Raw genomic sequence first — 26965 nt, 5'->3', positions numbered from 1 at the left:
CATTTATAGTCTAATATTTTTAGGAAGGGTGGGGAGAGATTTGTCTTCCAAAGGCAAATGTTCAGAGAAAAACAAACAACAACTGGATCTTAGTCCAGTTTTAACCTAGTTTCTTATTGTCAGAGGAGCAGAATTTAGTGTCATCCCAAAATAATAACCTTTCCCAGATGATACTCTAATGGTGTCTTTTTTTAAAAAAAAAAAACCAAAGTAATCGTATGTTTTATATCTACATATTCTCTCGATAGCTCAATAAAAGTAAAAGTAGACAATCCCATTTCACAGTGGGAAAAACTGAGCAAAGAAAGATGAAATGATCTGCTCTAAACCACAGTCTTTTAACTCTTGGTCAAAATGTCCACATACGCTAGAAAGAAAATGAAATCGTAGTCCCTCTATCACATCCTTTAGATGAACTCCTTTTTTAAACCTCTGCCCTGGGCATTAACTGTTTTTTCGCCATTCCTAGCCCTCGATACTTAAAGTCTTGACTCACATGTGATGTAAATACCTTCCTGTCTCAAGGCTTTTACATCCTCCCCAGTCCTGACTTCATTCTGTTCGCATCTCAGCGGCAAAGGCGCTCCCTCTTTAAAGGCACACCATGCACTTACTGAGCATTTGAGCATTTGCATGGGCCCCGGCCCGGTCACATACATCGGTGGACACATGGTGCTGGGGGTGGGGTGCGGCTGGAGGAGCTCGGGGGCAGAGCGCTCCTCCCAGCACGGGAGATCCATCCACGCGCTGCTGGACCTTAAAAGAGGGTTTGTTCCGTCCCTCCAACCTCCTCCCCACTTCAGTCCATCAGTTTTTCACCTCTTGTTGCCTCCTTCTCTTTAGTCTAGAAATATTTGTTTCCTCCATCTTAAAATCTGTCCTCAATTCACCCTGCTTCTTTAATAGACTTAAAAAAAACCTCTCAATTTCCTGAAAATGTCATACATAATTCTTGCCTCCAGTCTCACACCCCCCTCATTGCTTCCAGACCCGTGACGTCCATCCATCCACCTCTGCAGTGGACGAGCCACTCGAGGGTGAACAGACAGCCCAGGAGCTAAATGCAGATGCCTCCTCTCGGCTCTCCCTTCATCACCTTCTTGCCTGAATCACTTTCTCTTGGTTTCCCTGGTACCAGGCTACTGGGCGGCTCCCTTCCCGACCTGGCTCCTCCTGTCTTGTCCCGCAGACGCAGTCATCAACCAGGGCTCTGCCCCAGGCCCCTCCTCGGCTTTGCTTGGTGATTCTCGGGCCCAAGTGGACATCAGCCCACCTCACCTCCTCTGCAGCTCATCTGCGACAAGCTGGAGGGTCAGGCACCCAATGGTTGTGGGATGTATTTCAGTGAAAGGCCCGTTTGCTGCAGGAAAATGGGGTGCAAGAGGATGGTCACGTCTCAGATCTCAGGGATGTGCCCCATCAAGTGAGGGTCCTTGGCTTCACGCAGGAAAGAATCCAAGAGTGAGCCAGTTTACAGTGAAGACAAGTTAATTTAGGGAGATACACACTCCACAGACAGAGTGCAGGACATCTCAAGAGGTGGGAGAGAGGCTGCGAGTTGCGGGTGTTTTGTTTTTCTGGGCTCGGTAATTTCTTACGCTAACACGTAAGAGGGTTATTCCAACTGACTTCCTCGGGGAAGGGACAGGGATGCTGGGGACTGGGCCACTGCCCATATCTGGCCTTTGAAGGTCAGCCTTGGAAGTGTCACAGCACCTGTGGGTGTGTCATTTAGCAGCTCGTATATTACTTACGGTGAGTGTGTAACGAAGCTCAAGGTCTACTGAGAGTCAAGTCTGCCATCTTGGTTGTAACCAGTGTATGTCGTGTCCTCAGCTGCCGTGTTATTCCTTTCATGATTGTGCCCTGCCCCCTTCCCTCCTGTCTCATGGGCTGCAGCTCATCACATACAAGATTCAACCAACTTCTACTACAAACTCCGTCTCCTCCCGACCCTCCTCTCTCTGCTTGTGAAAACACTGTGATCCAAACTGGACACACCTCTGTCCTCAACGCCTTCCCTTTGTCTCCCTCACATCCAATCGGTACCCTCATTCCTGGGCTCAGAGTCCTTAAATGGCTCTTCGCTGCCTGCCAGAGAAACTCCTCGCTTCTTGGCCATGGCTCTCAGGGCTCTTCCTCCCTGGTTCTTATTTTCCAAACATCTCATGCTGGTGAAAATGAGATGACTTTCCATCTGCTGACGGAACCCTTTTTCTTCATTTTCTCATGTTTGACAGTTGGTGTATCTTCCACTCCATTCCTTCCTCTCGAAATCCCACCCCATCTCAAAATTCTGGCTCACACGTCAACACTTCTCTTACACGTTACCCCTATTTCCTCATGACAGACTCTCCCATCACTGACACCTGTAACTTATCCGATTCCCTGGATTCTTCAACTGGATTGTCCAGGTTGGTGCATTTTGCTTCTTTTCTTGCACATGGCCACTAGTTCATGGGATTAAACCGCATACCAACTATACACTTCTATATTGTTGCTTTTCAGACTTACAACATTGACCTTAGGTCATAAACCTCTGTTACTAGAGTCAAGTTGTGTTGGTTTTTCCATCTAATAGAAACACATCTAAGCAATTAATACACGCTTTTTACCAGTGCCAGTAGTGGTAATGTGGTTGTATCAGACAGCAGCAGAGCATCTGGCAAGTCCTCATGGGGGGTTGTGTTGTACAGAAGACACGCCTCTGGGCTCACCCACACCTCACCGGGGCTCCGATGGGGACCCGCACACAGGGGGGAGACACTGCACAGCAATGCTCACCCTGAATCACAGGCTCAGCGGAGACTTGAGACTCACAGAGAACGAGAGCCCTGATCTGAAGATATTCGAGAAAGTGCACTCCAAACCAAGGAAGAACAAAGCACTGAGAATGCAGGACAGGATCTGTCCTGACACAGGGAAAGCTTGCAGAGATCTGAGGTTGGGCTCTGCGCAAAGCAGAGGACCATCCCTGTGTCCACCCTCGGTGGGGCAGCTTTATGAAGCATTGCATGAGCTCAGGACGCCCGCTATCGGTAGGGGCCGTCTCATGGGCTGGCGGGCCGGCCCGTCCACAGTGCAAAATGTTCTGATGGCAGGTGGCGAGAGGCCTCGGGCAGCTCAGGACACTGGGATGAATTAGAGAATTAGCTGCAGTCCTGACTATGTGGACCACTGGACTTCTCATTTTCTTGATGGTAAGTGAAATTTAAAGGTAATTCCACATCAAAACACCCAGCGTGGGCAGGGGCCATCCAAACTCCAGCTGGGTGGCATGTGAATACTTCCTTTTTTTTTTTTAAAACCTAGAAGTAGAACGGTCAGTGCCCAATAAAGGACCATTTACTATCTAAACAACAAGGTCCTGCTGCAGAGCACAGGGAACTACATTCAGTACCTTGTGATGGCCTATAAGGAAGAAGAACATGAAAAGGAGGATATATTTGTACAACTGAATCACTACGCTGTACACCAGAAGCGGACGCAACATTGGGAGTTGACTATACATCAATCAAGAACCATTTACTAGAAAGACAGACTGCTCCCAATTATCTATTTTTAAAATATGTTCTAGATGCCCAAGGACTTCAGAAATATTTGGTTTTCATGAAATGCCCGGGACACTTTTCTCTTGTTTCCGGTTTTACCACTTAGCAGATCCACTCAAATGGTGAATACTAGTCTCAGGGCTCTTTGTCGCATTAAACGTATAGAAAAATGGTCCAGCTGACAGAAGGGACGTGCGGAGATGCAGACCCCTCCTCTCCTCACCCTGGTCTAATCCATAAAATGTTAACATGAGGTGTACTAAAAAACTGGTCATGAAAGTTTTTTTAAAGTGGGGAGAAGGTATAGTTTACACTGAAAGGCGAATCATCAAATCATTTTCCTCCAGTGGGAATCTAGTCAAATGTGCCTTTTTAAAAGCTAATGCTAAACTATAAACAACATGAGGGAAGGGGTTTTTTCAGCTCTGTCCACGGATGTGACTCCAATGCCTAGAACAGTCCCAGGCGCCTCACAGATGCTCAGTGAACATCTGCCAAATGAATGAAAAAATCTATTAGGAAGTTATGGTCCCTCCAGTGACGTGTTACTTACAGAACATTATACATCATGTCCAACCTCGTTAACACTGAGGAAAATAGACTGAGCCCCGTAATGTCAAGATCAAGTTAAGGTGTGGAAACCTCAAAGGAAAAAAAAAAAAGCACAAAATGTTGAAACCTGCAGGAAATGAGCCAAGAATGGGACATCAGTTCTCGTTCTGTAGCAATCAGGGTGTAAGACTGGTGGATTCAACCCCACAAATAAAGAGCTCATTTTAAAACCCGCTCGACTCTGCCTGCCTAAAACACTTCAAAGTGTAGCGAACGAAGGAGGAAACGTGATTGTTTTGAGAGTTACTTCTTTTCCTTGATTATAAGCAAGGAAAAGAGATGGGCCTTGGGAGAAATGGGGAACAGACCTAGGTAACTGTCAGATGAGTAACAGATCCCTGAATTAGTAAGATGCTGAAGTGAAGTTAAAAAAAAAAAAAACCCCAAAGTTAAATGCAGTCCTGCTTCGTGGACCCAGCAGGGGCGCCCGAGGGCCACGTGCGGTTGGCGGGACGGAAGGCAACGGGAAGGACAGGACTGTGGAAGCAGGTCAGTTTCAGACTTCCTGAGGTTGTAGCATCACTGCCAAGGCAGCCTTGGGAGATGGCCACTCCAGCGCCTGCTGTCTGTCTGTCCCTGCCTCCTGGCCCCATCAGACATCACCCTGCATGAATGTCCCTTGCATGTTCCTAGCTGGGAGGGGCCAGTATAAGCCCAACTCATTTTCATGTACTTGCCCTGTACAAAGCAGACAGCTCCAAAGTGTGGGTTTCATCAGTCCACAAATCCATCTCTTCACATGACATGAGTGCTCATGTGATACACATGCAGATACAGTAAGTGAGGGGACAAAAGCCTCCTGTAACACTGATGGGCTCTGGGGCGACTCAGACGGTAACTTCTGGTTCCCCACTGTTCAGCAAGCCTGGAGACACCAGTGTGTGACACTGGAGGTGACCACTCGCCGGCTCTTCCGATATGAGGAGTCCAGGAAAGGTCTGAATCCCAGGGAAACCCTCCCAGTCTCTGTTCCCCTCAAAGAGTCCACAAAAGACTGTCACCACTTTCTTGGATCTTGGAGCCTGTCCCAGCCTTCAAGGATGGGCAGGCAACATCTTGAAGATGGGGAAAAAATACTGCCTGGAATTTAAAGTGAAAACCATTTGAAAAGCCATTGGAGGGAATGGGAAAATGCTCTCTTCGCTTTTAAAAGTGCCTCCCACTATTGAAACAAATTATCTATTATCCTGAAGTGCACACTTGGCTGAATGCACTTAGGAGCATTTGGAGAATTTTAAAACATCTTTCTATAGTTAAAAAAACAAACAAACCAGAAAACAGAAGGTTATTGGAATAACGTGGTACACGAATGCGACGTTGTTTCAGACAGAAAATGCCAAAGAAATGTTCGTATGCAGTCAGGATAACTCTCTCACCCTAGCTCTCAAAACTCCCAGGGAAGGGCACCAACTCTACAAGCTGGTGAAACACAAGTATTATCAGCTTTCTTTAAGACCTGGCTGCACTCCTTATAGAGAATGTGCCTCTTTATACCAGCATTGAGACATGTTCCTCAAAAACAGGTTCAGAACTGGCTAAGAACAAATGACCCAAGAATTAATTAACCAAATGGGAGACTAAAGTAAACAAAGGAGAAAGGATCATATCAAAGTAAAAGACAAGAAACACGATTAAACTAGGCTTCAAAAGACCCAAGAGAAAGTCATAAAAAGGCATAATATGCATTTACCTGGTTTTTAAGCTTCATGATTTAATTTCTAATTTTATTCCCTACCATCTGATTATTGCACGAAACACTTATTCTCACCATGGGCAATTGAGACCATTTCAATGTTTATTTCAAGGCCAGGAGACAAAGAAACCTATTTATTGCCTAGGGGGATTTTTTTTTAACAGACATTAATGCCTAATTTTTGATGTTTTAAAGCACAGGCTGTTTAAAATCATTTATAATAATGCTGTTGGGGGCCTGCTTCTGGGTGTGTAAAATTAAAATGATGAATTTACAATTATAAAAATAAATGAACAGTTTGGGGGACTGAGTTGTCCCTTTTCCCGACGGATCTGTCTGAGGCACAGGAGAAATCTTTAAAAGCAGGGCAAGACCAAGGCCTGTGCAGGAGCGTTGGGATGATTCTTCGGGGCACTTTACAGTTTGAATGAACTGGGTTAATGTCACAATAGGAAGCCCAGTTTTTTATTATTTAAAAAGGTAAAAGGCACTGGCCTTGCGAACTGCTTCCTGCCCCTTTTATTTCCTGGGGAATTGCTCTGATGAAGTGGAGAGTCATGAATTCTACTAACCACATTTTCTGTGACTTTGAAAGAGTCCCTGATGGAAATTAGACAAATCATTCACTTTCGCTTAAATGCCAGATTTTTTAGTTACACTTAAGAAAAATAATTGAAACACAGATTTCAATCTTTTCGGCTGCTGCCCTTCAGGATGCTAATGAAATACTTTCAGCTATTATGCAAAGCATTCCTTAACAGAGAAGAGCAAAACCTCTCTCACCGGTACCTCAGTTGGCAGAATTTCCCCACGTTAAGAGTAAAGAGGAAGGACCTTTGGGGTGGAGAGAAAGAAGCTCCATCTCAGAACACTTTCCCTTTCTTAATTAAGGTCTCAGAAAAAAGCTGCAAATGGTCAAATACGTTGAAAGTTTCTTAAATACTTCGGCCAGCTTCCCAGGCAGTTTGAGTGCCCTGCATTTTAAGAAGGTTACTACAGATTCGTGCTTCTGACCACAATGGATGGAATTGAGGTAAATCCATGGTCATGGACCTCACCTCTCACCCCTGACTCTTCACCTCTCCCTCTGCCCCTGCTCCATACCACACCTCCCCTGCCAGCCTGTGATGACGCCAAGCTTCCTCCTCCCTCCTGGCCTGCACTTGCTCTGTGCGCTACCTGAACACCCTTCCCTGGACGTCCATGTGGTTCCCTCACTGTCTTCAGGTTCCTGCTCAGATGCCACCTTTCCAGAGACACCGTCTTCTCCACTGCCCTCCTCTCTTGCCATCCAACTCTGCCGAGTCTCTTTTCCCAGCACCGGCCTGGCACACGTCGCACACAGCCGCTGACTGTCCATCCCAGTTTTCCCAAAAGACAGTAAGACTTCCGGGGCCTGGGAGCATGTCTGTTCTGCTCAGTGCTGTGTCCTCAGCACCCAGGCCAGTGCCTCAGGCCATCCAGATGCTGAAAAGTATCAGGTGTCAATCACATTACTGACACTGATCAGCCGAGCCACTTTCACACTTGGCTTCTCAAACCAAGTCCTCTTTTAAAGGAGAATGAGATGCTTTAATATTAACTCTGCTTCCCTGGTACCAAGGCACAATCCTGATCAGATATTACAAGGGCAGAATATGTTTTAATAAAGTCAAATGAACCTTCACAAGCCAACAATAGGTCTTATACCCTTAACTCCAATGTCCATGCATAATGGTCACTTTGGGAACAACAGAATAATTTCAATGTAACTACAATATTAAATTCTTTAAGGGCTGATGGTCCAAATGGTAGACTCCAGCTCCTTGCCATACAAGGAAGAGAGTCTTTGTGGGAAAAAGAGTTTTCTTCTTTTCTCCACCTTGTTACCAATGATGTGGCCAGTTTCTGCTGGTTACTCTCAATAAAAGGGAGTCAGGATGAAGGACAAGGCTGGAAAAATTATGATAATTTACTTTTGCCAAAATAAAGTTATTATTATCTCCTCTTAAAAAAAAAAGAGCTAAGCCTCTTCCTTTTTATATAAGCAAATAAAAAAGCATTCAGATTTCGAGAGATGTTTAGTTTTTTTTTTCTCTCCAAACAAAATATAGTTAAAAATACCAGCTGCTGAACAAAGATACAACAAAGTGCATGTATCATGCTCGGTGCTGTTTTACCGCGACCGTTTCATAGTCCTCATGGGGAGATGGTAATTCTTATTTAACAGTAAGAATACTGTTCAGTTGTAATTTCAGTCTTTTCAATTGTATCAATTTTTAATTGAAAATACTTTTCAATCTGGTTTATAACTTGTAATAATAAATAACTTTATACATTAGAGAGGTCAAATATTTAATCTGTTTTTAAGAAAAATCACTATAATTTTCATAGAGGGGAATATACCATATCAAAAATATATTTCTTTTTTTCTCCTTTTTTTTCACTTTGTTTTAAATTGAAGTAGAGTCAGTTTACAAAGTGTCAATTTCTGGTGGACAGCATAATGTTTCAGTTACAAAAATGTGCATTTCTTAAGAAGGATTTATTTCAGTAGCAAGTTCATGCATTGCATTAGAGCTAAAACAATTTCCTGAAAAAAAAAAAAGACTGAGAGTTTAGTTTTTCAGGAATTCTAGCTAGTGCATAAAATGAGGCCCTTCCAGTAGTACTTTTTGGAAGATTCTGGGAGAAAGAAGGCAGAGGCCACTGTGCTGCTGCTTTGAGAAGACAGCACACGAAGGTGAAACCTTCCAGCCACTCCCAAACATCTCTGGGGTCTCTCCTTTGAAACTGCTCGGAGGGAAGTGGGTCAGAAGCACAGTGCTTTGCAAACACACCAAGGGCTGTTGATGTGAGCAGGTCACTGATTCAAGGAGGGGCTTTACTGCTCCCCTGAAGCCGGAAGCCTTAGCAAGCTGAGGTCTGGGGGACGCTACGTCCTTCCTTCCCTCCCTATTTTTCTGAAAGAAAACCCCGCACTACACGTAAGTGTTTTCGACATTTAGTTCATCTTTTGGGCAGAGCTGATGGGCCCTGGGATTTTCAGTTAGAAGGGAGCTTGGAGGTTGTCCCGGCCAACTCCTCCATCGACCGGAAGGGTAGGTGAGGTCATTGCTCCAGGTCCAGAAAAGCCAGAGAGGAAGACAAGCCAGTGAGACATTTGTTCACAAACAAATCCTGTTGCCCGAACAAGCACGTCAGGTCTGTCCTGGACGAAAGGGACAATGGCCCCTGCTCCTGAATAAGGCAACAGAATTTCTAAGGAAAAGAACCACTTCAAATGACATGGCCTGGAATGTGACCACCAAGGAACAACAAACATGGACCCCTCTAGACCCAGGCGTCTAAAAGCCAAATGCAGAGGATGGAGCTGGTGTGAAATACCACACGGAAATGAATGGGGATTTTGAGACTGAACAAAGAATTCTTAAATTGCTACAAACAAGCAAACAAACAAGGCAGGAGAAAGGAGCGTTCCTGCGAGACTGAGTCTCCTGACGGTGAGACTTCACGAGCATGGAAGGGAGAGCACATTCGGGAAGCAAGAATGCATGTGTGAGAATCAACAGCCGGGTGGATTCACGCACAGAAAGCTTTTTTTTCATTTTATCCTTGGGAAATAAGACACATGTGCATCCAAACTTTGTTTCTTTAAAAGGCATTAAACAGAAATTGAGCTGGATGTCCGGCTCTGTCTGGGCAAGTCCGCTCTGCACTTGGCACCTAGGGGATGCAGCCCCGCGCACTGTCCCCCCGCCTCCCGCCTCCCACCCCCACGAGGCACAGCCACCCCTTACCGGGACTGGTGAGGGCTCCCAGGGCGCTGCTCGTGGTGGACAGGGGATTTGCATTGGTGGTGGTGGCTGAGGTCTGGGCTGCGGCTGCAGCCGCTGCCAGCGTTGCCAGATTCTGTAGCTGCAGAGCATTCATGCCTGTAGGGGGAAGACACATTAAATTTCAGCAACACGCCCACCTTGTGGGTTTTCAAAAAGAGAGGGCAGGTGGCAAGAGCAGAGGGCTTCATGATGGCACCCTGGCCCGAGCTGACCCCAGGGACTGGTGGGTCACCATGCTGCCCATCCCCACACAGGACCCTCCTCCCAACCGTCTCTCTCATTGCTGAGATCATTGGAAAAGTTAAGCCAGGGCTTTCTGCCACGTGGCTGTAAGAAACAAGGAAATCCAGGCTGGGAGGCTGGAGGAGCGGCTTCAGGGCAGTTTCCATCCCTGATCTCGGCGGGGGCACGGACAAGGTATTAGGGAAAAAATGATGCTTTACTGGTTGCAGTTCTTGCTCTGAAGTTGAACGGATACGGCGTCCTGGCTCCACCAGCTGTGTGACCCCGGGCAAGTTTCTTAACCTCGCCATTCTTGCTTAGTGAGTGGGAAGAGTTAACTGCACCTTCCCGCACATGGTTGTCATGTCTGACCACAGCTTCCATGTGTTGGGAGGGGGGTACATGGAGGGGCAAGAGAATAGTCTAGCAACATGTCTGTAAAGCCCCTGCCACTGTGTGCAGCCTCAGCCTCAGGGTGGCTTAGAGCTCGGCTGCCAGGCTCGCTGACGCTGCTCCTCTGTCCTGGCCACCTTGGTCAGGACTTATTTCTACTCAGAAAAGAGCTGCCACATGGGTTCTCCTTTTGCTCCAGGAGACACCCAGCCCTGGTGGCTTAGGGCCAAGCCAGCACCTGTTTCTCAAACCCATGTATTTCTGAGGATGCTCAGAAGCAGGACGGAATATTGGTGGCATCCTCTGCATGGGGCCCGGCTCTATCAAGCACGTGCACCGGGGAACAAAGCTCTCTCTCCTCGGATCAAGCGTCAGACAGGGTGGTACTGATGAGACCGCGTGAGGAGAGAAATCTCAGGTCCTCCCTTTCAGGTTTGCTCGAGGACAATGGAACCTGGACCCTGCTTGGGGCTTGGCTCCTGCGAGCAGCTCAGTGGGACGAGGGGCCGGGCTTTGAGGGGTGCTGCAGGGGGTGATGGGCATCTGCATGGACCCGTCTGGCTCCCGCGCCCCTAACGTGTAAATGATGTAATGCAGGCGACCAACTACATCACTGACAGATGGCCGCGCAGGTGAGGGGAGGGTGTAGCACAATATTACAGCCTGCACATCTGGCAATGGTTAACGACTAGCAGAGCCACCCTCCTTCGCCTGGGTCGGAGGGCTCCCCAGGACACTGGCTCTGACCCACCTGGGGGGGGGGGCACGGAGCAGGAAGGAGCTCAGCCTGCTCCTCTGAGACAGGGACTCAAAGCTGATGGCCTTGGACCCCCCGAGGCTGGGGCGGCGCTCCAGCCCTGCTCTCAGCCTCCCCCCGAAGTGACTGATAGTTCGTTAAGGAGACGGAGGATGAAACTCGGGGTGAGTTTCTGCATTTTCTGCGTGCTGTCTGTCAACTCCCGCTGCCCTCACCACACCCTGCTGGGACACTGCGGGCTCGTACTGCTCACCTTCCTAATTAGACACAAAGCCCCTGGAGGACAAGGAGATTGCCTTACTCACATTCAAGTCCACCTACAGTTACACACGCACACGCACGCACATGCACACACGCACGGCTGCATTCACAGTGGGTGACAGACGGACCCACGGCGATGAGGGAACAGGGCACCCAACAGCAGGAAACGGTCCCAAACTGCTCCAGAGCCTTCTCTACAGACCCAAACAAGGGTTTCCTCTGTTCTTTCTCGGTTCTTTGATATTTACAGCAGCTTCAAATATGGACTGTTTCCCTCAATCATTAACTAATCCATCCTACAAATATTTATCAGAACAGTGTGTTTTCCTTGTCTCACCCGCACTGACACTCACCGCTGTCCCGGAGCCCAGCTGACCACACTCGGGTGCTCGGTTCCACTGTCCTCTCCCTGCGTGTCCCACTCAGAACAAGCAGGTACATATAATCAAGCCAACAAAAGGAAACAAAACTAGCCAGAGGTTCTCCAAGAACCCCGGAGCTGATGGCTGAAACCAGGGGAGGGGGCGCCCGTGCCGAGGCCGGGCCTAGGAAGCTGGAGGCGGCAGGCATGTGGAGATGTGCCAGGCTTTCCCCCTTGCTCTCCCGTGGTTCCCTCTGCAGCCTGGATGTGGGCCATGGGGCAACAGAGGCACCTGTTCCCTGCAGCGTGTCCTTCTGTCCAGCCAGGCAGAAGCCCAAGGCCCCTTCTCTAGCCCGTCCCTCCCAGCGAGGACACCCCCGGCCTTCCAAGTCCTGCTGCCACGCCCGGCACATCACAGGGATGTGCCTGCGGTGCGTGGAAAGCTCGGGATGCTCCGGTAGGGCGGGCTCCCTGGACTCCTCCTTGACAGCAGCGCACGTCCTCGGCGATGGATGTTCTGGCTCTTCCTGCCCCTGACGTCCCCACAGCCAGAGGGCCTCACCCTTGGTGTGGACACCTCCCCTCCTCTTTGGGAAGGGGGCTTGGGGGCTTGGGGGCCACACTGTTTCTGGGAAAGCACTCGGGAAGCCATGTGGACTCACCCCGAGTTTCATCCTCTACCTCCTTAACGGGGCCAGACTTTCCGAGTATCTGGCATCACTGTCTCTCCAGATCTGCAGCTGTGGCCGGCTCCGCCCCTGGCTGGGACGGGGCCCTCCACCCTGACTCTGCACTGCTCCCCTCCAGGGCCTGGCCAGCCCTGGGCCCCATGGGCCACCTGAGCAGGGGTGTCTGCTTCCGCTTGCTCTGAATTCACACTTCTGGTTCTCTCTCAACCTCTTGTGCTTTTCGGGGTGTGTGTGAGCACCCCTCCATCTCCTTCTTAGCACCTCTCACAGCACCTCGGGTTTCCCGCCCACCTGGCCCCATCGTCTCCTCGTGGCTGCTGCCACACCACGATACTGAAATGGCACCAGATGGGGAGCAGGCAGCATCGCCCGGGGGTTGGGGGGGTGCTGGTTCCTGCTTGGCAAACAGCTCTTCTCTGAGAAGGAAAACCAGCCCCACTTAACCTCACAAAGCACTCTGCTGGGTGGGATGGGCCCCCTTAAACCAGGGGCAATCATCTGGGTGACTAGAAATGCAAAACATTTAAATAAGCTTTAGGAACTCCGACACTGTGTCAAGATCATGATGGCCAAAAAAAAAAAAGTTGGGCAGATAGGAGTTCAACTTTTCAGTCATTTCCAGGGAAAAGAAAAACCCTTCTCCAAACTAAGAAATTATGTACCAGACAGATGAGCACTATGCCTACTTGAAACTTAAGATTTAAAAAAAATTATTTATAAGGAGAAGGGCATGAAAATTTAATTTAATGTTCACCTTAGGTAATTCTGTGTCTTATTGTTCGGAGCAATTACCATAAATCTGCATATCAATAAGCGAGAACAGATGTCAGTTGTTACAAGTGCTTGCCAATCAGGTCTGTTAAAAAGTGACAGATGGGTGGTTATGGAACATTCTCATAAGGCCTATTAACACTTTCAGGAAGTGTCGAGTGTGGAGTGTGGAGGGCGGGAGACTTGGCTTTGGGAAGATCTTGGGGTCTTTGTGGGTCCAGGATGCACACCTCACAAGTGTGTCCCCGATGTGAGGTTCTCAGCCGCCAGTCCACAATTTTTGCAAAAGTCTTCCCTCTTCTCCGCTTGTCACAGGCACTCTGAGACCATCTTCTCTGGGAGCAGATCTCCAGTGGGTAAAGCAATTGCTATTGGATTGTTTTAAGCAAATATTTGCACACGACAACTTCACTGCGACTTTGACCACTTAGACCAGATATTTCAGAGGCGAATGACTACCCTCTTTAATGACTGTCAGCAGTGAAGTGAAGCAGTTCTCCCTTGTTTATCAAAAGACCCTCTTCTTCGACCACAGCTCAGTACTTTCTTACAAACAATCCCTTTCCTAGAAAAATAATTCCCCGAACCAAAAACAACCCCCTCTTAACGAATTTGAAATGCTGTCCAGAATCAAAGGAGGTGAATTTCCTGTGATTGACGCTGAACTGTTTCTTTCTGAGCAGCTCTGGGGCTCCCTGTGTTGTTTATAGCTCAGATTTGTTTCTTATTGGCCTGTTGAATGCTCTGTGCAGCCAAGTCACTCTAGCTTGTTTTCACACAAACAAACCTGAATTTGAGGAGATGGGGAACATCGTCTGACAAGCTTGGGGGCAAGAAGGAGGCTCAGCGTTTGGGTCAGGCCAATTTGAACTTTGGGCCTGCCGTTTACCAGCTGAGTGACTTTGGGCAAGTTTGTTTATTAACCTCTCTCAGCCTCAGTTGTCCTACCTGTAAAATGGGATGCTAAGGGTCCCTACCTTATATAGTCATCATGATATTTGGGAATGTTGTAGTCTCATCCACAAAATGCCACTTACTGGTCTTTGGCCTCAATAACCTATTCAACGTTTTTGTACTTCAGTTTTTCCGACTGTTAGGTAGTACCAGGTGGTGGTTTAGTCCTTGGCCTGCTGTGAGGGTAAACCACGTGATTATTTCAAGGAGCTCTGTGAAAAACAAAATTGTGAAGTGCTACCCTTGTTTTTCTAACATGATTTTTTTTGAGATGATTGTTATTACAAAGACACCCAGGACCAAAAAGCCACTTTTTCCTTATTCCTTCTTCAGGGAAAATCCCAGACTCTTGCTCTGAGCTCAGACCCCACATTTGGGAGATTTCAGAAACTCACAGCACAAATACCACAGCTGAGTGAGAAATGGATACGTTTTTATCAGAAGTTTTAAGAGGGAAAAGAAAAATCAATCAACTTCAAGGATGCACAAAAAGTGTACATAAAAGTCAGCTTATAAAGATGCGGTCCTTCCTCATCTAGTTCTCTGCTTTCTGACTTCCTTTCCCTTTTATCAAATCATGAAACACATCTGAAGTTATTTTTTAGTTTGAAAGGAAAATACTAATTTTTTTTTTTGAAAAAAGTGGAGCTGATGTGTCACTTTACTGATGTAACTAACTACTTAGGAACTTGTTGCCTAAATTTTTTTCCTGTTTTCTTTTTTCCCAGCTTGCTTTTATCTTCTTCTCAAATAGAAAATGTTTACTCATTCAAATGAGACATTTTAGACTCTGGTGAGAAACCTCAGTTTCCTGAAGGACGGACCATTCTCTTTTGAGAGCTGTTCACAACAAAATACGACTGTTTTCCGAAATGATACTTCACTCTCTTTGGCGATGGTGTGCTCAGCTGCAGGACTTGAATTTTCCACGTGGAGTTTTTCACACGGCACCGGAGGACGTAAAAACCACAAGTGAATTGTGTTGACGCCCACTCTCATTCTGCTCCAATCTCCATCACTTAACCAGCAGTGTGGGCCCAGATGGGGTTTCGGATAAACTAAGGACCTCTTGGGTTCCCGCTTGTCACTTGCCGCCCACAGGGTGTGTACCATGTGCTGTGCACCATGTCTGATGTTGAGCCAACTCTCTCATTTCCTATCTTTGACAACTCATTCATGAAGATACTGACATTAGTTTATGGTGCTTGGCTACAGTCAAATGTCTTAATTCAAAAACCAGGCATTTAACTTAAGCTCCATTGGGAGTGTGTCCGAAACATAAATGGGCACCTGCTGATTTGTAAATTTACTCACTCATCCATCTGAAAACAGCCACCAGTGCCTCTTAGAGGAGTAAAGACTGAGGTCATCCACCCAGGCCATGCCCTCTTGGAGCACGGATGATTCAGGAGTATTCAGAGGTGACGGAGGAAGGGAAGGAAGGGAGAGTTTTTATGAGAATGTGCAAGAGGGGCTCCCCTCCCCCATTTTGGTGCCTTGGTTCCAGAAACTTCCTCCAAGAAGTGACCTCTAGCACTAATCCATCAGTGTTCAGGTTACAACACGGGCTTCGGTGACTGGCAGTGACAAAAGTTAACCATACTTTTGGGAGAAGATGAAAGAGCAGGGGGCCAAACAACTTTGTTGGGGAAAAAAACCCCTAAAAAACCCAAATCACATTACTTTTGACACTTAGGAAGATGAGGCTTCATTTTTCCTATGAATGAAGGGCGCTCGCTGTAGAAATGGCCAAGCAGACCGAGCACTGACATCTATATCCATCTCTGCTCTCTGTACTCGAGGTGACTGTAGAGAAATGACCCCTTGGCATTTGACTGCACGGCCTGGGCAGACTTAGTGTGCTGACTTTAATATGCCACGGGTCAGGAAAGGGGTATTTTGGAAATCCCAGAACATTCCAGACTGCCTTTAAATTGGCCACCTGCTCCACGCACCTTCGTCTTTTCATGAGCACGCAGAGCCCGCAGATGCTCAGATCCTGACCCACAGCCGGCCAGGCACAGGCACACACAGACTAATGAGGGGTGACAAGGTGCTCCGTCCACCCGGGAAGACATGAAGACATGCTTACCAGCTGCCTCAGGACCAAGTGGCCATCTCTGCATAATTCAGCTGTGGGAACGGGAGAGCCTGAGGCTTCCTCTAAGGAAAGACTAATTCTGGATCTGGGGCGCATGGGGGTGGGGCATTCTATTAGAAGAAAAATCTCATATTGGTAGAAAACGCGACACATTTTAGATTTATTTCAGAGCTTTCAATCTGGAGGTTTGCTCTTTTTAAAGAGAACTCCCCCAGAGAGTTCACTTCTGTCTCTCCAATTCCCTTCACAGAACTAAAGGTAAATGAAGCGTTCCATGTGATTTTTAGTGCCAAGGCCAACTTCCCCAACTGTACTCATAAAGATTCTGCTGAATGATGTAACTACCTATTATTTTAACATACATATTTTTTCTAATAATCCAAAAGCTTTAATACAACAGAACAAGCTGGCGGTGCTGGCAAACTGAAAGCTCAGAGAGCAGTTCAGCAGTGTGTTCACCAGTATGTCCCGTCAGACCAGTCACCACGAGCCCTGGAGGCCACCAGATAAAGCTGGGCTGACAACCACACAACACACAGGAGGGGAAACCTATGTATGCTGATCGGAAGTCATTTCAGATCCTCTTAGGACAGAAAAAAATCCAGGATGTGTATTTGGGAAAAAAGATGAGAAAAAAGGAGTTTTCATGGTGACAGATAAAGACATCAGGCTTCTGTGCTGTGGATCCCTTCTGTGTGTGGATCCCAGGTTCACGCCATGGCCTCGGGGTGTCCTTGATGAAAACAAACGGCTCGATTCGAATATGCCAAAAATCTGTTCCCCTCCTTGCCCGCTCACCCCTATTTTTTTTGGATCAAACAAGGAAGCAGCTTTCTCACTGCTCCTCGAGGCAGGTGAGCGGCCCCCGTGTCCTGATGCATCGTGCAGGACACCTTCCCTGGCCCGGCAGTGAGCTGGGACATCAGCCCAGAAGGTGACCCAGTAGGAGTGACCTTTCGCTAATCACCACACCTCCGTTACTCCTGACGCAGCTCATAATGAGAAGGAAGTCTTCATGAGCTGGCTTTCAAATCCAGTCACACTTTGATTTTCTCGAGAACAAAGACTATACTTTCACATAAAACTTCCGATGCCCCCATCCCGTCGACTGGGGGTTCACAAGTGGAAAAAGGCATCCTGTTAATTGTCTGCGGGTATCAAGGGACGGCAAACTGTGCCCAAGATAGGCCGGCCAGCTTGCCTTTCATTACGGAGGTCAGAACATTTTTTATTGACTGCCCGTTATTAAAACTTTAGAAGGATGTCAATCATGGTGACTGCTCCGGATAGAGGAATCCTGTTGGAAATTTCCCCAGTCTAGAGCCATCTTTTCAAAAACAAAAAAACAACTCTGGAGTGCACTCGGCAGGAACCCTCAGCTCCCTGATTTTATCATTTTATAACTGCTGGGTAATAAGTGGGGGCACCGGGCAGACAGGTGAAGGAAAGGGTGGGTGGTCCAGGAGACGGCTTTATGCTCGCCTCCAGCATAAAGGGACTTTACTCCTTCCAAATGAGTGTCAGCAAAAAACCAGTTAAAACCTGACAGTCGCAACTGCTGGCAGCGAGAAAGACTTGGCCAGACAGGACCCGGTGCTCATTGTAATAGAATTAATATTCTGATTTAGCCCCCTACTCCATGGTTTTCTCTGCGTACACCATGGGTAAGGACATGCGCAAAGGGACCAAACGTGACTAAGCATTCCAGGGGCAAGGGCCTCCCACCGACAGAGACCGCTGAGAATCCCCCTGGGATCAGCCCGCCTCCCGTTCTCGGAGGTGCCCTTTTCCTAAATAAATCCTTTAAAACCTTTTGCTACGTAAGGCTCTCCGTCTCCTGTCTGTGATCTTATCTTTTGGGTAAGACGAGGACTGGGGTATTTTCCTTCGGGGAGGGGGGGGTAACATAACTGTTGGAGATGCCAGAGGGGGAAAATCAGCTTCTAAGTAGCTGACTCTGATTTTCGCACCTCGGCCAGAAAGCAAACAGGACTGGTCGTCGCCCTCTGGTCTTCTCTTCCCCCGCTGCTTCTCTGTGTCCTCTGAACCCTGCCCCCCCCCCCCCCCAGATTCAGACAAGAGCTTGGTCAGAAGGCAAGGCATCCTTCCAGACTTACCAGCCATCTGCTGAATGCCGCTGAACGCACCCAGGTTGCTGGAGGAGGTGGCCTGCTGCAGGAGCTGGGAAGGACAAGAGAGGTCTTGTCAAAATGCAGCCAGGGTGAGGACCAAGCAAAATTCCCAGGTCCGCCGGGGGACCACCCGCTGTCCTTCACATTTATGTGGTTGGCTCCTGCTGCTGCCTCTCAAAGGACTGAAGGTTCCCAGAGCTGGGGCTGTAAATCCGTATTCATGTCTAATCTCCATTAAGACACACAGACACCGGGGAAACTCAGTAACACTGCTGCCTTAAAACAATTAATCAACTTACACTTTTTAACAACCAGGTGTTAAATCTATGGAAGGCAACATGGCGTGACTAATGCTCTCTCTCTCTGGAGCCTCACGGTTACCCTCTCATCTCCGCCAATCAAGGTCCATCCCTGGGTCTCCTCCACTCTCACTCCCAGCTCAGTTTCCCACATCCTTCACTAGAAACACCTAGAATCACTGACTCCTGGGCTCACAGAGAAATCATCGCAGTAACGACACATATAAATGTATCTCTTCATGGCTGTCCAGTTTCAGCTGTTCTACAGGACCAAGACAACGGTCACCCATTTTAAGGTGGTCTTCGCTGGCAGAGAGAAACACACTATTTGTCAGAACTTAGGAGTCTCTGGTGCTATATACCTTGATGCGATGCATTATAAATACATCAGCATCTCCTAAAATGAAATTAAGACAGCTGGGCAAAGGGGTCTGCATTTTGTTCCAGAGCTTCGAAAAATACATTATCCCCCACGTAGCATCAGTGGGTACCACAAGGAAAAGGCAGGCGGTTCCTGTTCGAAAGGGCTCCTTTATTTGTCCAATTCAGTTGAATTCTCTCTTCGCTAAGACTGATCAACACAGCCGTAGTTTGTACGTGGGAGCAAGTGTGGAGCTACCTCCTGTATGTGAATGCCCTCAAAGCATAGACTTGCCAAATTTATTACTGAAACCTGCTATGATTTTATGAGCTTGGGAGGAACCAGATGAATTGACTATTTAAAAGATAAGCTCTCAGGGTTTATTCGGAGCTCTGCAAAATGTAACAGAGAGCACTGTCATTCCTCCAGGTATGTGTAGGTCTCCTTGGCTTCAGAATATGGAAACCCTATAACAGGGTATGACTCAGCCATGGGCATCTATCAGTTGACTTAGAAGCACTGAGCAGAGTAGAACAAGTCTTAGTTACAATGATATTATGGGGATGAACGTTAACAGTTACCAGAAATACGTCTGCAACCTTCTCTCATCCTTCTCGACTCGGAGTAACACACTAGCTAGACACGACACACAGACAGACTATGCAGTGAGGAGGAGGAAGGAGCAAGGGACAATCCATTTTGATAGAAATCCCTCCTCTTGGCTTGATTTCCTGGGTTCCTCATTCCCTGTGGCGGCAAGCCCTACCTCTCTCTATCAGACACTGAAAAAAATGAGTTAAGCAAACTTCAGTTAGCTCTGGAGACACTGTGAGGGGTTAGTGACACCTACTGAGATAAGTGGCCCTACCTGGAGTGTCATTAACTGCCTCCAAGGAGTCTGCCTACTGACGCCCACTCTCTGGGGAGCCAGAGTCAGAATCTGTCCCCAGCACAGAGGCAGGAGATGCCTCACAGGCCTAGGGTCCTTCCACAGACATGCGCTTCCAGCCAAAAGGGGCAGCACACACCTGGCTGAGAAAGAGCGGACGCCCACGGTGGGAGAAAACATAGTTATAGCGCTTGTAAGCACGTGCTTTTCTAAATGGGCGGAGATGAATTCCTCTTCAGGGTTCAGGAATAATTTTCAGATGTGATCAAATAAACACAGACCAGAGATTCCTGTAAGTTGGGAAGGGGATGGGGGGCCTAGGAAATGGGCCAGCAGACCAGGGACACACACAGGGGTCCTGCTTTTCAGAAATGGTGGAGCTGGAAGCTGGATTCCTAGAAACTATGAAAGGGTGAGCTCGACATCCATCTCCAACAGAAATTCTTCTAATGAGACCGATGACGATCTGGGAACAACTGAAAAGCTCAGCCTGGTGAAAAAGAACTGATGGTTCAGCTAGAACCATCATGAAACTTCAAGACTGACTGACTAAGAAAAAGACAGGGTGGGGTTTTACCGAGGCATGTGACGAAGTCTCTCGTGGTCTTTGTGGATAAAATGGAGAAACGGCTGGAAGGTGATAGCAAACTTGGTCAGTACGTTTTTATTAACGACTCAGATGAAACCAGGAGAAGCTTCCCCGGCAAGACATCCAAACACATCTTGAGTAGCTAGTACCTGTCAGACCCCGACAGGCACTGGGGCGTGGTGGGTGCAAAGAGGACGGGGGTCACATCGGACTCAGAGAAGTAGCACAGCCAGAGGGAGGGCTGACATCCCACCCGGCCACCAGCCCCATGGTCCTGGCTAACGTCATGGACCTCTTTAGGTCTCTTGCTTTGCTCACCTGTGCGATCGGGCTGATCTTACGTTCAAGGTCACGGGGAGGACTGTTTGACGGAACGGGACTGGGTCTGCTACAAAGGAAGGCTAATGGCTCAGACAATCCTGAGAGGGACATTCACAGGTCAAAGGACAGAATTAGGGGACACACACTGACAGAGGCTACAGGTAAAGACCCCGGTGCACAATATGAAATTGTATCCGTAAACGTGTAGTCCAGCATTGGGGTTCCAAAGCAGATGAGTGGGGTAGAGGCGTATGACTGAGCAGCAGTTTAAGCAAAAATAAAGAAAATCTTAGAGGAGTATCAGCTGCTTTCTACCACTCCCAAGCTACACTAAGATACCTCACAGTCCACACTAGAGGTCACTGCTCTGTGCTGTTTAGATCTTACTGGAGGAACTATCTCACAGCCCAGTTAAAGTATTTTAATAAAGAGTGACAAAATGAAATGAGCACCAGAGAGGCAGAAACAAGGAAGTGAAAGTTTAGAAACAACGAAATGTCAGGGTTGGTTGAGAGAACTAGGTCTGTTCGGTGTGAAACAGAATCTGTTTTTTTTTTTTTTTGGTTTCAGATCGATACAGAAACATGTGACGGAGTCTACATGGCTCTGCTGGGAAGACCCAGGACCACAGAAGGAAAGTCCCAGGGGGCTTCCATCTGAGGCCCTGACGTCCGCAGACCTGGGAGGCAGTGAGTGCTCCGCCCACGGCTACAGAGTCCCCTGTGGAGTGTGCCGCCCCCTCCCCATGCGGGATATTATGCTGAAACGCTGATCAGCAATTCGGCCTTGCGGGGCTCTGCTCAGCCTCCATCAGGCTGCATGAAGCTAGTCACGTCCCTATGCTCATCGTTTTCACCTGGAAAAATATTCTGCACCAATGCTGATTCCAATAATTTCCTGGCTTTCACCATGTCCCAGAAATGCGTGTTTTGGTGGATTCAGGGGACAGGGGACCACAGGCCGCCCGCGGTCCCCGGCACTTACCGCCAGGTACTGCGGGGTGAGTCCGCCCAGACCCGTCAGGTTCCCCCAGGTGGCAGTGTTGAGCTGTTGCATCTGCTGGGCCAGCTGCTGCTGGAGGCGCCTTTGCTCCTTGTCCTTCTGGGTATCAGCGAACTTCACCACGATGGGTGAAGAGCAGCCCTGTGGTCAGACACAGCGGAAAGTGAACAGGGGGTTACAGCCGGGTCGACTCCGCTCATGACGCGCAGTCAGCACGGGGTCTAGCTTCCTGAACTACCCGGGAGCCCAGGGACGGGGCTGGCATGGTTTCTAAGCGGTCTGATGGTCTTTCTTCTTCTCGGAATGGTACCATCAACAGACAGTTCCAGACACTGTCACCGGTGTCTCGGGGGCTCTGGTGGTCGATGAAGCCATGTGCTTCCGTGCTCTGATTATGACACTGCCTTGCCTTCTCTCTTCACGGGTCTTCCTTCGACCATCCCAGGACCTCCTCAGAGACAGGAGACCTTACTTTTCTTTATTAAGCTCCACGGTTCGCTTGTCTCAAAGATGCACTTGTCTTTGTGTGTCTGCCTGTTTCCATGTGTGAGCAGGGAACAAAGGGGGAGCAGTGGTAAGGGGAATGAAGATGCCTCTTGCTCATTTAGTTTTCATTCCTTCCAATGTTTAGTTATGCACTTTGAACTTTGGAACCATGGGAAACCACTGACCCAGGAATATGATCGGGAGAAGTGGGTTTTGTTTTACGAACGTGGATGAAGGAAGGAGAGATTCAGGGAACACAGGCACGGGCCAGTGTCCTGTCCCCACGTTTTCAGAAGGGTTTCTCCACCTGTATGACATCTACTGTACGCGGGTTCCCAGGGGCTCCTGTATCAGAAGCACATTTTCATCAAAGGAGATAGATCTTAAATAGCAGAGATCACTGCTTGGTTTCTTTTCCTAATTAAGCTCATTGTCCTAGAAGGTTCTTTCCATGGTCCCTTCCTTTAAAAAGCAAGGAAGAGGGGGAGTGAGTGAGTGAGAAACGGCCAAGGTTCTAAAATAGAACGATTTCATGTCTGAGACAGAGAAAAATCATGAGGGAAACTAAGGGCCTGACACCTTAGGCAGGACGACTTCCTTTCAAAAGCACCTTTTCCGTGTTCACCACTCGGTAAGTACTCTGCAGAAACCAACTCTCCTCTCTCTCTGCATACCTGCCTGTACATTTCATCACAATTAAAGCTGCTGAGATAAAAAGAAGTAATTCTCCTCAAGTGATTAAAAAAACTCTTTTATTGAAACTCAGCATGACTTTTACTGAAACTCCCCTCTTCTCAGAAATCTTCTACTCCTATTGAAATGAGCTTTCCCCCTTTCCTTCTGGGTCATTTTTCTTTCTCCTACAAAAACAAAGTTGCATTTTTTTTTCTTATCACCTGGGGGAGTTACTGGGGATGTAGCTATGAATACGTGAGGCTATCAGGTCTGATATTATCCCCCAAAATGTGAGAAAAGTGAGTGGCTGTTTCAGTTGTGAACTTCCAACGGACCTGGTCTTCAGCTCTGGGGGTCACATCACAGCACTGAGTGTTAAGTGTCAGTAAATTTCTTAAAGGAGTATTTCCACCATTAAGAAAAAAATCTATACTTTATTTTTCTTCATCTGCTCTGTATTTCAGCACTTCATCACTTTAACGAGAGCAAAACACTCTGAAGGTGGAAATTACAGAAAGCAAGGGTTTTGCATGGAAAAGGGCTGTTACTGTATCAAATTTGTTCTGTAACAAATTATAGCATCTCATCCTAATAGTACACTTACTGTTGGCTTTTTTCTTCCTTCAGTGCCCCCAAAATGCTATAAAAGCAGAAAATTAGGCCAATAATTATAGCTCAAAAATGACTTGGATTAACCATGAAAGGGAAAAACAGGATGGGGAGAGATTGGAGGAAAGTGGAAAAATCTAGGTACCATATAAAAATTAATGATTTTTTTTTAAAAAGTATTCTTTCAAACTTTTGATATTCACATCATTCTGAATTCAAATCTCGTAGATAATGTATCTTGGTTGAAGGTGTGAGCCTGGGTCCTGAAAATAACGTAGTTAATTCAAAAAAACAAACTTCAATTGTACAACTATGAGGCTGTGTCATATGTAATCTTTCATTTACCTGTCAGTATTTTTGAATTAAACAAGAAATTTAAAATAAAAAAAAAAGAGAAATTGTAGTGTCTGAGGGCCCTGCTGATTAAGCATGGATGTCCAGATTTAAAAACAAGCGCATTGAATTTGATTTCTTATAATAGTGATATTCACAAAGGATCGAGGGTTTCTTTAAGGATAAACATGTCCCCTTCTCTATCGTAAGTTCCTTTCCTTCTGAGAGCCTATTACTTCCCTGGTTCGGGCTCACACCCAGTTCTGCTGTGCATTCTTGTAGCCTCCTTCTGGGAAAACACAGGAGGACACAGACCTCCGCTCAGGCGGGCGCCCGGGGTGGAGGAACTGGGTGCGGTGGCAAAACTTCCAACAGAGCTGAAAGGGTTCTGGCTAAAAAATCATCTAAGGTGAGACCAATTTAGGTACAAATCACTCAAGGACAGGAAATAAAAATAATTAAGAATGAAACACATATATATGGAAGATAATAAATACAGGTCACAGCTTTCTTTTTCTTATCAGTACTTTCACTTTCCATCTCCAAACTGACATGTAGCTGGAAACCAGACTGGTCCACGATAACGGAGCAGCCCAAGATGCAAAAAGGCGGGGGGTGGGGGAATGCGAAACCATGATCACGGGTGTATGTGCATGTTGTTCAAAACTGGATTCCTAGACATTTCAAATTCTCTGCTAATTCTCTCTTATCGTGGCCGATTTTCACCTGAGCTGGCCTTCACGTAGGGGGAGGGAGTGAGTGTCTTAAAAATGCATTGCACTGAAAGGAAAACACAGTGATTATATAAGATATGTTAGGAATATTAAAGTCAAAAGGAAGTTCGAAAAAGACAAGAGGCTTTGCAATGCTGATGTATCAAAACTCAGAAAAGGACGGTCAACACTTAATGACAATGCCATGCACACGCCTTTCCCCCCTTCCACCCGCCCTCTGGCTCACTCTAAAAAGGTTGCCCACAAAACATGACCCGTGATGATCACTGAGCTCCCGGCATGCTTCGGGAGATGCAGCATTGCAAAAAAACAAACAAAAACAAACGGACAAAAAAAAAAAAATTAATAAATATCCCCTCCCCCCAAATGGAGGCAAAAAAAGAAGCTCAAACAAGAAAGAACTTTCGGCACATTAAAATAAAACCGAAAAAAATTATTTTTTTCTTTTTCTGAAAGATGAAAAACATCACTTCAGAGAACACCACAAAGCTACCTCCAGAAGAGATCACCCGCACACAGAGATACAGTTTACATATACACCAGAACATGCACTCCCGAAGGGTTCTGTCAGACAATACAGAGTAAGTAACAGCATCTCACTCTTGGAATGCTTTTGTGCAAAATTCTGAAAGGCCATGACCCAAATCACAGACTTGAATTACAGAGCCATTGTCTACCTCCGGGGACCCACGCCCATTAAATATTCATCTTCCCCAAAAGCCACTGTCTCTCATTAGGAGACCAAACTTGAGCCTTTGTGTTTCTTGGTTATTGTTCGTATTTTTTTAATAAGGTGACAAATTAAGTTTTTGAGGGACTCTCATATGTGAATACTTGCACTGGTTAATGGACGTGGGAGAAGTATTAACTTTCTCCAACATTCTGGATGCAAAAACGCAATTCTGTTTGTCTAGATTAGAGATAACTTGACCCCACGTTAAAAAAAAAAACAACAAAAACTAAAAAGAAAAGAACGAACCCTGTGATGTAGCGCAGGGCCAGCTGCAATTTGGAGTGGGGGTGGTTACGGTCTAATCCACGCCACCCCTACGCTGGGGGACGCCCTCGATCTTTGAGGTACACAATGATACTTGGCTTACATGGCATCATGAACTTTACATGGCAGGACCTGGGCCCCTGCAATAAAAGGCTCCAAAAAGAATGTAGACTAAGTGGAAGGTTTCACTATGTGCATCTCCAGTCATTAGGGGAAAAATCAGAAAGAGAGTGAGAAAGAGAGAGAAGAAGAGAGGGAGGGAGGGAAGGAGGGAAAGAGAGAGAGAGAGAGAATGAATGAACGAGGAGAGAGGTGGTGAAAGTTTACATCTGTGATTGTCATGTGAACAATCCACACAGGAGAGAATCGCTTTCCATTCCCCACCATTTGCACAAAGAAAACAAAGAAAGGGCAGATGATACAGTACCTCCATGGTCTGAGACTGATGCATGGCTTTGATTGCATTCTGTGCCATTGCCCTTGTAGAAAATGTGACAAACGCACAGCCTGTGGGAAACAAGGGGACAGGGAGCAGGAAAGACAAAAAACAACAAGACAAAAGGTTTGGACGCTTGTTAAACCAACACAGTCTACGAGAACTGCCACAGGACGACACTGTTCTCAGTAGTACATAAAACCAACAACTTCTCTCTTTGGATTCATCTCGGGTCGCTTTTTACTTACAGTGCTGACTTGCTAATCGGACCAAAGCAGAAAGATTGACTGCTTGCTTGATTAGATTATTTACTTATTTTTTAAAATGGAGTCCGGGGGTGAGGGGGCAGGGATGGGGAAGGAAGCTGGGTACTCATTGTTTTTTTTTTTTTTTTCAGCCACTGGTTTGAAATTCCCAAGACCTAAGTTTGCATTTTCTAAAATGAAAAGTTGCTATTTTACATTTTCTCCTTGGCTGACTATCTTGACTTCGGGCATCCACCCATTCGGGCTTTGTTCTTTCAAATGGGAGCCTTGCTTTTTAAGCAGCAGATAACAAAATCCTCACACCCAGGGCAAATTAGCAAATGGATTCCAAGAGCTCGAAACGTCAGCCAATAAATGTATCTCACCTCCTCTGAGTAGTTAAAAAAAATAGACATATGTATACATATACATTGATACTATTCAAATGCAAACAGAATAGATCCCAACCCTGTACCAACTATTTAGTAACTGTTAATGAGGAACAAAAACAAATGCTAATTTCTCTGGGAATAGTCAACCGTGCATGTAAAGTAAAATTTAAAAATTTGCGTTGGATTTCTTATTTGCATCAAACCTTCATGACTTTTGAAAGTTTCGACTTTCGGATTCCCACCAGAGGTCTGACCTCAAGTGTAATATACACAAGATCATGT

General features: G+C 46.9%; 1 protein-coding gene across 12 annotated transcripts in view; it reads right to left on the bottom strand.

Moving 5' to 3' along the window:
- CELF2 (CUGBP Elav-like family member 2) overlaps nt 1-26965 on the bottom strand; it is a 466579-nt gene that overhangs the window by 31084 nt on the left and 408530 nt on the right. For 10 of the 12 annotated variants that reach the window (XM_072955424.1, XM_072955425.1, XM_072955423.1 and 7 more), the window contains 4 exons: nt 26038-26117; nt 21759-21917; nt 18301-18364; nt 9636-9770 (listed from right to left, as the gene is read on the bottom strand). In XM_072955424.1, coding sequence (XP_072811525.1) covers nt 9636-9770; nt 18301-18364; nt 21759-21917; nt 26038-26117 — 438 coding nt within the window. The remainder of the gene's footprint in view (nt 1-9635; nt 9771-18300; nt 18365-21758; nt 21918-26037; nt 26118-26965) is intronic. The other 2 variants (XM_072955433.1, XM_072955434.1) reach the window with 1 other exon arrangement.

This window comes from Vicugna pacos, chromosome 35, assembly GCF_048564905.1.
Source record: "Vicugna pacos chromosome 35, VicPac4, whole genome shotgun sequence".
In the NCBI taxonomy this organism is placed as follows: Eukaryota; Metazoa; Chordata; class Mammalia; order Artiodactyla; family Camelidae; genus Vicugna; species Vicugna pacos.
This window is presented reverse-complemented; position numbering and strand designations above follow the sequence as displayed.